Below are 9,953 nucleotides of genomic sequence, written 5' to 3' on the forward strand. Positions count from 1 at the left end.
AACATAAACGCATCGACAAACACTTTGTGTCTGCAAAACATGTGAGGAGAGCTGCAGACCAGGGACAATCCAGAAATGCTCATGAATGTCAGTTTAGAAGCTATCAAAGTTCTCAAATAAAGCACCTTTTGAGAATGTCAATGTTTGTTGTTAATTATCTTACAAAACTAGAAAGTATTTTTGGTTTATATATTAAAAGTTATAGTTTTTTATTGATTTCATTAAAAAAAAAACAAAAAAAACACAACTTTTAGGAAAATGCCCCGCGAAATCAGGCATTTTAGCCGCAACAATCCCAAAAAATGCCCGCGAAATCCTGGAGGGACTGAATAAACCTCCGAAACCTACTCCGTCGATTTGACTTGGCTTGTCTCAACACGAAATAAAATGCCTGAAGATGTTTGGTTTAGGTCTCAACGTAATGTAAAATATTACGCCACAACAGGTGCGTCTTACCTCACAGCGGAAGGGTTTCTCCCCCGAGTGCTGGAGTGAGTGAACTTTTAACGACATGCTGCGTTTGAATGATTTCCCACACGTCTCACAGGTGAACGGCATGTCCTTAGTGTGAGCTGGAAATGGAGGAGAGGATTGATTAATAATGAGATCCTTTAAATAAAGAGACACCTGCAAAAAAAAAAGACCGCTACACAATGAGGTTTAAACATTTTAGGGTTTAAATAAGAAAACATCTCATGTAAAAGTGGATTTATTCATGTTCTGGGGTTTAAAGCTGCGTGGCTGTTCACTCGTTAGGCTTCAAGGTGACGACAGGGAAAAAGGCCCGACTTACCGACCATGTGCTTCCGAACATGAGCCATGGTGTAGAACTTCTTTTCACAGATTTCACAGGAGAACTTCTTCTCTGCGTAGCCGTGAACGATCTTAATGTGCTCGTGCAGCGACCACAGCTTCTTGAAGGATTTGTTGCAGGAGACACACTGAGGAAGAAGCAAAAAAACAAATAAAGTTAAAGAAACATTTTTGATGTCTCCTCACATTATCTTCACCTCTATTATTATAATAATGCACCAGCGCCCCCTGCTGGAGAAAAATAAAATCAGAGGATTTGTGGAAATAAATGGAGAGATTCGATTAGATATCAATAGTTGTTCTAAACTTTGACACCTTGATGTATTTGGGCCAATTAAAAGACTTAAATTTCAAATGAAACTTTAAGAAATTAACTTGAACACTGTTATAAATCTGCAGTAACATACAACTGGAGTAAACTTTAAACACCGACTGGCTGTTGCAGATCATTAAAGTCGTTTTAAGAGAGTGGTTTTCTCTCTCCAGCTCTAAACTTGTCGCCTTGATTTAAAATTAATCCGGTTTTCTGTGACAGCAGCCATCTTGCACACTGCAGGGCATGTTCTGAACGAGTACCTACACACAACCACGCCATTATTTATACGTAAAACATCACAGAAGAAGTTCAAAGGACGGACAAAACCCGGTATTTTAGTTTTGTCAGATCAAGCGGATTATCTCTCACTTTGAAGAGCTCAAATGTGCGTTCCTGCAGGATTTTTGTGACAAAGCAGAGACACAATAAAGACCCCGGAACGATGCTTGCCTCTCGAGTAATTCTTTCTAAACACACCGTTGTGAAATCTTCTCATTAAGATTGACTAATACTCTGAATAAACTGGAGAAAGGGACACATTTAAATACACAGACTGAATAAATACACCGATAAGACTAAATGACAGAAAAACAACTTTTTCTTTACATGCAGTAAACAAGTAACAAAATGTATTAATGGTGCTTTCACCTTTAAGTTGCAGGAGTATTATTTAGTGTGCTTCATTCCTCATAACCTGAAACGGTTTAAACTGCTATTTGAATAACAAGTGCTTTAAAATAAGTAAAGATGCAAATCAGTCTGAAGAAAACAGGAACTAATCCCACTTGTTGAAAACAGCTGTAGAACTTATTTTAGTGTCAAGAAAAATTGAAAAAGTGCTTCGTTATGAATTTGTCTTCTTTGTAGTTTAGAAAAATAAATATTCCAGTTTTTGGTATCACCAATACTCATTAACATAAATCCTAATAGTTTATAAAGTAAGTTTTATGTTAAACATCTGTATAGTTTGTAAACTGCAAGGTGCTGTTTTACAAACGGTTAATGCACTGAAGCAAGCAACAAATCTAATTCTCTGTGTTTTGTTTCTTTTAAAACATTTAAAAACAGACAGAAAGGAAGCACCAGACAGGTGACGAAGGTTTACCTGGATGTTCTTCTCACAGTCAGTCTGCTGATGGAGGGCCAGCTCGCTCTCCAGGATGAACTTTTTGCCGCACTTGTCGCAGATCTGCATCCGTCTGTGCGTGACGTTCATGTGCTTCTCCAGGTACCAGCGCGTGTTGAACACCCTCGGACACTTCTCACACGCCAGCATCTCCTTCTCCTCCATCTCCGCCTTTCCTCCTGTCGCCGCGGTACCAACCGAGGAGGGGGTCGACCTGGCTGACCTGCGCTTGCTCTTTGGGGGCTCCATGCGCTTCCGCCGCCCCCTGGTGGTCATCCCAGCGGTGGCGGCACTCAAAGCGGTCCGGAGGCTTTTCCTCTGGGGCTGGCTGGCTGCTGATGAGCTGGTGGCACCTCGTCGGATTCTTCTTGACCTTGTTCTTTGACTCTCAATCTCTTCCTCGTCGTCTTCCTCTTCTTCATCATCATGGCTGTCCTCCTCGTCTTCCTCCTCCTCTTCATCTTCCTCCTCCTCCTCATCATCACTTCCACCTCTGTCTGAGTCATCTGCCGTGGTTCCAGTTTTATTGTCTCCCTTTGACACATAAAGCGTCTGGTTGTTCAGATTCACCTCCACGATGATCTGCTCTCGCTTGTAGCCCTCCTCACAATCCTCACCCTCTTCCTCCTCGTCTTCATCATCCTCCGTTTCCTCAGCGGATCCCTCATTGGCTGCTTGGGACTCCTGCGTCCCCCCCTCGTGCCCGGCTGCTCCCTCTCTGAAGTACTGCTGCTGAGAGGGTAACTGACCCACGTTCTGATCTCCAGCGGAGGTCTTGGCTGACATCTTGTTGTCCACTAACACAGAAAAAGGCTTGCCGCCAACCTCCTTCTTGAAAACCTTTCCCGTCAGGTCCAGGTCGGGGTTGGGAGAGCTGAAATAGGACTGGGACACTGGAGCCCTCTGTCCCTCCTCCTGTGACATCCCGCCAAGGCTCAGGACGGAAACCTCTTCCTTGAGGCTCTGGCAAGATTTCATGAAGAAGGCGTGGAGGGATCGAGCTGGTGGGATCACAAGGTAATGCAAACGAGTAACTGCTATGGAAGACTAGCCTTGTCTGCAAGGAGGGGCAGGGGACGCCACGCCAATCCCCCACCCTCCTTCTGCAGAAGAGTCAGGAAGAAGGGGAGCAGGTGAGAGACAGTCAACCTGATTCAAACAGACCATCCATGCTGTCCAAAATGGGACGTACAGTTGGTAAGACATTTAAATGGTCCCCAAGTTTGTTCCATATGCTTCAAACAAATCAGATGACTAAATCCCAGTTTCTCAACGTGCCGCTGCTGTGATGAGCGCCGAGGTCTTCAAACCGCAGAGCAAATAAAGATGAGCTGGATGCCGGACAGGGAGCTGCTGGAAGGACCTCTGGTTCCTGCTTGAACTGCCATTTACTGCGCGTTACCTGCAGAGACGAGGCGAAGAAGAAACAGGGAGGGATACAGATTAGAGATGGTGCTCTTCCGCTTGTTTGTGACCTGAAACCAAAGCCGTATTGTGAAGTTTTAAAACAGCGAGTGTCACATTTACCCACAGATGTTTCAGAGCTGCGAGTGGGAGTTGAAACCACAGCTTTCAGAATCGACTGTAACTGAATTCAATTCCAACAACGGTACGGTCTGAGAAGCTCTCCGAACCACAACTAAAACACCTCCTTATCAAAAATAATGCACAGATGCATTGATTTGTGGAGCCAAACACCACAAAAGAGCTCAGTAATCAACGTAATAATAAAAAGCGTTTAAAAAAAGAGGGTCAAAAAGGCAGATGTTTGAAATTAGTGGCAGATATTTTATTTTCTATAAGAGTTGGCACAGGCTGGGTGGGCTGATGTAATCCCCTTATCTATAATCTGAATTTGAATCATAAATAGAGCTAAAGAAATAAATACAGCTCGATTTGAGCTTTACCACAAGCGACTGTTTATCAAAACCCAAACGCTTTCCAGAAACAAAAAGCTCAGCCAGAAGAACCGGAGAGTTTTTTTTTTTTTTTGGTCTTAAACGTTACATGAGTCGTCTCCCATTGACTGTTAAGTCGGCGTAGAGTAACCGCAGGCTAAGAGCTTCTACTGCAAATACAACCACAGGAAATTGTATGTCAACGTGTCAGCGCTACACTTTCGGCAACCTACCGTTTTATTACTTCTACACAATTTAAAGACAGAAAAATTTTAAAACCAAGTGTTTTACTTTCACGTTGTTGCACATTCACCGCAGGCCTTGAACTCCGAGCGTACTTGCTGAGGTGTTCCTGGCCAACAGCTGGTTGACCTCAAACAGCCTCACACCTTAGCTGTCGTTCGGAGCATGCATCGCAGTGGTTTCTTTCTCTCGGAGCAGTACACAAAAAAGTGCATTTCCTTTCTTGGAGTCAGCAAACATCCTTTTTCTCTACACTTGTACAAACTTCTTACAGTTCGCTTTAAATTAACAGCACCCTGCTTTCTACAGAGACAAGCAAGGAGCGACTCGAGCGCATCCAGCCCAGAAGCATTTGATTAAATCTGTGTTAAAAAGTAGAAACTGCACCAAAACAGTCGATTTCAAATCACTTAATTATAAAGTCTAAAATGTAATTAAGACAAACATCACAACCCTGATTGTTTCGGAAAACAACATGTTCTTGCAGCTTGATGAAATCAGATTCCATCAACATGAAAAGATGCACTAGTTTGAAATATTTTGTAATGATTTTAAATGACAGATCTTATCAATATTAGCCAACGCGAAAAAAATGACTAACTGTCAGTTTTACAGATACTGAGCTAATTTTGGTTCTGGTAGTAGCTGAGAGTCAACCTCAGCACGTTCTTTAAGCTTTACCACAACTCGTAGGATCTCACCGTATTGCATGAGATTACTCATAACGTTGCATACAAGGTTTGACCAAAATGGCTGCAGCTCCAGTTCTCAGCAGAAGATGATCTTAGTTTTGAACTCTAGCATGAAAGGCGACAGGTGATGTGCATTTCTTCCCAAAGGAGAAAAACATTTGCTCATCCCCCCCCAGAGATGATGTATTTACATTTTAACTGCATTAAAATTTCTCATCACCTGCTTTACTTTCACTTTATGGGAAATCTCAACGTGCAGCAACGACAGGGATGCAAGTGAAACGAAACAAATAAGCCGATTTACTCTCACTCTGCAAACACAAAACAGAAAAAGTCAGCAGTTTACGAACACTTTGACTTTCTGCTCGTATAATAGGGCACGTCGGTCTTCCTGCGCACGCCGACTCTGATCTCCTCCAAGAATTATGCAGCACTTCTTAGAGCTTTAAGACCACAGGGTTGACAGAGCAACTTGACACACATTGTTGTCCTCGACACGAAGCCGAACAGATTATCCCGTGTGAGAGAGCAAAATGAACTGCATGATGTATCACCAAGTTTACATGCAATCAGCTGGCTTCTTTCTTTCCATTCAAGCACATTTGCCTTGAAATGCATAAATATATTTAAAATGCAACATGTCGGTCACTGTGTGAAGGTATACGTATTACCTGCCACCTTTCATGCCAGACTTTTAGACTAGGATCATTTCTTGTTGAGAAATGATGGCGTTTTGGTCAAACCTTGAAAATAAAATTATACACGATATGTGTTATAACGCTCAAACGTGTTGTGAATAACTCTTAGCTACTACATCAAATTATTTGAGTTATAACCTAAAGCTGATTAGTTGTGGTCGGCCATCTTGAATCACTTTGATTCCAAAAGGTTAATCAATCGTAGACGCACAGGCAAAAACTTTACCGGTCTTCCTTCGGCTGCGTGCAATAACAAATAAATAAAAACTCAAACAAATGTGCAAATAAATAGTAAACCGGAGTTAAAAAAAGAACTTAAACTCTTATCAAAGTCAACGGTGAGTCATTTCAGGGTTTCACTCACTGTGAAATAATGAAACCTTTTGATGTGGGAAACATGAAGCGTACAGAAGTGTCAATATCAACGGCAATTAGTTACCATAATCAAGCTGCCAAATCTGGAAGTGAAACCTTCGAACACGGTAATACGCTGTGAGAAAACTTATTTTTGGGAGCTTTTAAAAGATGCATTTCCACACGAACACAGAAACTGTTAAAAATTTAGAGAAAGTTTAACTTTCCTTGCAAACAGAACTGGAGGGAAAAGTTCCAGAGACATGCCGAGAAATGAAAGCTGCTCGTGTGTAAGGTTACCCACATTTAACGGATATGTGTTACTGTGGCTCAGATCTATACGAGACAGGATGGGAGTGTTATAGCAAAAAGGTAATGTGTGGCACAAAAAACAAGAGGATTTCACGGTTTCACATGTAGGTTTAGTGAGGTGGATGAGTCATTTGTGACCAAAAAACCAAAACCTGTCCTTTTTACCTCTTAATATGCAAAACCACTGAAATCCACGGACCCTGTCAAGTCAGGAGTTTAATGAGCTTTCTCCTCTGCAGCTTGTGTTAAGGTTCACATTCCTGACTCTGTCCAAACTCATAAGACCTTAACCAGCTCACTGTGCGGCTCGCTGCAGGGGTGCTTCATGCCTCTGTTAGTATTTGGCCCTCAAACCCATAATCGGGGTCATAGAGCAATGCACTGGGTCTCTTTTTTTTGTGGTCCAGCCTGTGCAAATCATCTGGGTTAGCTTGGGGAAAAGTGGGAGGGTAAAAACAAAACATCTACCCTCACTCCTGCACAGAATGAGGCACTTCCAAAACTGAATTTTCTATTTGAAACATGGAAATATAAGCTGTGATGTGGATTTTTATATCAAAGAGGACATGCTAGTCTCAACAGGCGTGCATTTTTTGTTTTTCGGTTGAGCGCAAAAACCCCAAAGTCAACAAATACCAGTAATGTTTTCCAGGCCTGGCCAACTTGGGCTACTTAGCCTGTTAGCTCCAGTCCTGAGGTTGTAACCTGAACACACATGACAGGCTAACTGGGCTACATTAGCTCAAGGTGCAGCCGTCTGTCTGCTTTAGTTTCACCATCTGCAGAACAATCGCACATCCTTGCACAAGCGATGCCCCCTAAAAGGCTAGCATTAGCTGACATGCATTACCAATAACAGCTACATGCACTTTCACTTTTTTTTAACCCCATACCGCCCAGACTGTAGCTAGTAGCTAGCTTTGAGGCTAGCCTCAACGTCAAAATATCTAGCATTACATTTATTTTCGACGGCGCTCGCCGAGGAGCGTGTTGTGACAGCCGTCGGGGTGCTGCTCGAGCCCGAACGCGAAGCCGTTTTCGGCGTGTCCGTGTCGCTGCGCGCCGCCGTCCCAGTAAGACCCAGACAGTCTGCCGCTGTGGTGGCAAACCCACTCAACTCGACGCTGTCACGGGGAAAAAGTCAGCGCTATGGCTTCGGCCACGGGCTTCCGGCGGTCCGAGGGCGCTTCTCCCGGCTGCCGCCGTGCCCCGCCGCCCGCGGACGTGCGTAAAAACCTACCGGGACAGCGACATTTTGCGGTCGGGCTCGCTGGCTTACCTCTGTCCCTTCTTTGAAATCAGAGTCGCACAGATTCGCGGCTGCACTTCTCTCTCGCTCGCCCTCCCTCTTACAGTCGCGGATGTGCGCTTAAAGAGAGGAGGCTCAGCCAGCTGTCTGTCTTTGTGTTTAGAACCGCGCGTCGTTCCGTTGTTGTTGTTGTTGTTGTTGTTGTTGTGCGGGCTGCGGGGAGACTTGCGCAGCGGCGTCCTCAGAGCCCCGCTGGTCCGTGGCCCGTCCCGCGCTCAGCCCAGCTGTCCAGGCCGCTGTGTAGGCAGCCAGGCGCGCCGCGGAGCGTCTGGGTCCGGATTCCTCCCGTCTCCGAACCCAGCAGAACTCAAGGCGCGCGCTCACACGTTCGCCTCCGATTAATTAAACCACAATGTGAAGACACAGAGGGCAGTTTTAATAAAACCCCCGCGGGAGAGCCCTAATTTACTTAACCAATTTATTTTAAAACCAACTAAGACACAACAATTTGAAGATTTGGATTTTGGACACTTGGGCAGCACTCCAAAGGGGCCTGAAGACTCAGGGACACAAAGTGACTTAAATTAGACTCAATCCCTGTAATATTAGTAATAATATGCAGAATAAGACAAAACATCAAAAAGGATGTCACTGTAAAGTAATTAAAGTTGCCAAAAAAAAAAGAAAATATCTGAATTGGGACACATCAATGATTCACAGCAGGACTTGAATCAGTCAGTGGCAAATTTGGAGAATTTTTTCTCATGGTGATATGAGGTTCCAGCGCTGGGGCACAAATTATTGATGCAGGACAGGAAAGGTTGACTTCAGGACAGTGGTGTCCAATCCTGCATGTTTTAGATGGTTCTCAGCAACTTTATTTCCCCCTCCAGATTCAATCTGTTGTTTTTGTCAAGCTATTACATTGACATTTTGATGGTTTGAGGGGTCTTGAAACCATCTCTGCTGGTGATTTTTCCAGGTCCAATTGGCAGGTAAAACCATTTACAAATTCAAGAAGGGTGTATGCAGATTCTGATTCACTGACTTTGGATAGAGACTGAAGTTCTGCGGAGACGACCTTGACTTTAAACGCTGTTCAGAAACTAACTAGCCTGCAATTAGGGCGACAACAGTGGCAGCAGCTCTGCCGCACCGCCCCTGAAATTAGTCACAAACAATAATGTAAAAAAAAAAAAAAAAAAAAATCACACAAAAGAGACAGATCTAAACCAAACATGAACAAGAAATGGGTAACAATCAAAAGGACTCCAAATAAAAATATCCACTCACTGAATATCAGCTGTTCTGGTTGTGATAGTCTGACAGTTTTGGTCTCATGTTGGAGGGGATTTTCCACTCGTTTTCAGTTTCTACTGCAAGAATTTTGTCAAATTATCTTTTACTTTTCCCAGAGTGAACAAAAGAAATTGTAACAAGTTGTCTTTGTTAAAGTCGGTGCCTAAGAAAAAAACATTAAAAATGGTTATTTGCCCTTTAGAAGCTTGAATGATTATTTGGACAGAATCTAGTTCCCTAAGCAAAAAAACATTTCCCTGAAACTGGTCAGAAAATATTTTTTTAATACCTTCAGAAAGCCCAAGACCACTTTAAAAGTGTTTGAATCCTTTTATGTAAAAAAGCAAACCAGGTGGGAGATGATTCAAGAGTTTGTGCAATCATTGACGAGACAAACCACTGGGAGGTAGAAAGATATTTTTATTAAGTTAAGCCATTTCTGAATCCTGAAGCTTGTGATGTCAGAAAGTAAAGAAGAACAAAGAGTCATCCTCTTCTGTCAGAAAGGCACGTTCCAATTAATACAGGGTGGCAATGTTAATCATGGAGAATCATTTTGAAAAGTGAAACCAAGAAATAGCCTTTTACTTTGACAACTATTATGCAATTTGATTAAACCTTCCAGCACAACACAGGGATGTTTCTTACAGGAATCATCCACCATTTCTCAAATAAAACAGACTGTTCTCACAACACATGCAGTGCTCTCATTCTGAAGCAATACTGCACTGGTGGTCAGTATTAAAGTACTACATCAATATGAGTATTCAAAGACGGGACGTTAACCTCCTCACTTCTATACACAGGGGTGGACTTCATAAATGTTTCCAAACCTCTCACTCTTATCTCTCACCATGCTGCTATCAGCAGGCCCCAGTCCAGTGGTGGTTTGAAAAAGAGTGGGAGGAATGTATGTAAAAACAGAAAATAACTATTCAATCTTCCAGCCCCCC

The 9,953-nt window shown here is 43.1% G+C and overlaps 1 protein-coding gene across 4 annotated transcripts in view; it reads right to left on the bottom strand.

Moving 5' to 3' along the window:
* The window catches only part of znf652 (zinc finger protein 652), a 13,748-nt gene extending 5,703 nt beyond the window's left edge, over nt 1-8,045 (bottom strand). The window contains exons 1-4 of one of the 4 annotated variants that reach the window (XM_017429430.3): nt 7,732-8,045; nt 2,235-3,657; nt 794-941; nt 457-572 (exon numbers count right to left, since the gene is read on the bottom strand). In XM_017429430.3, coding sequence (XP_017284919.1) covers nt 457-572; nt 794-941; nt 2,235-3,233 — 1,263 coding nt within the window. In that variant the 5' untranslated portion in view covers nt 3,234-3,657; nt 7,732-8,045. The other 3 variants (XM_025008873.2, XM_017429431.3, XM_037978857.1) reach the window with 3 other exon arrangements.
* Between the last annotated feature and the right edge of the window lie 1,908 nt (nt 8,046-9,953).

Source organism: Kryptolebias marmoratus, linkage group LG12 (assembly GCF_001649575.2).
Source record: "Kryptolebias marmoratus isolate JLee-2015 linkage group LG12, ASM164957v2, whole genome shotgun sequence".
NCBI lineage: Eukaryota > Metazoa > Chordata > Actinopteri > Cyprinodontiformes > Rivulidae > Kryptolebias > Kryptolebias marmoratus.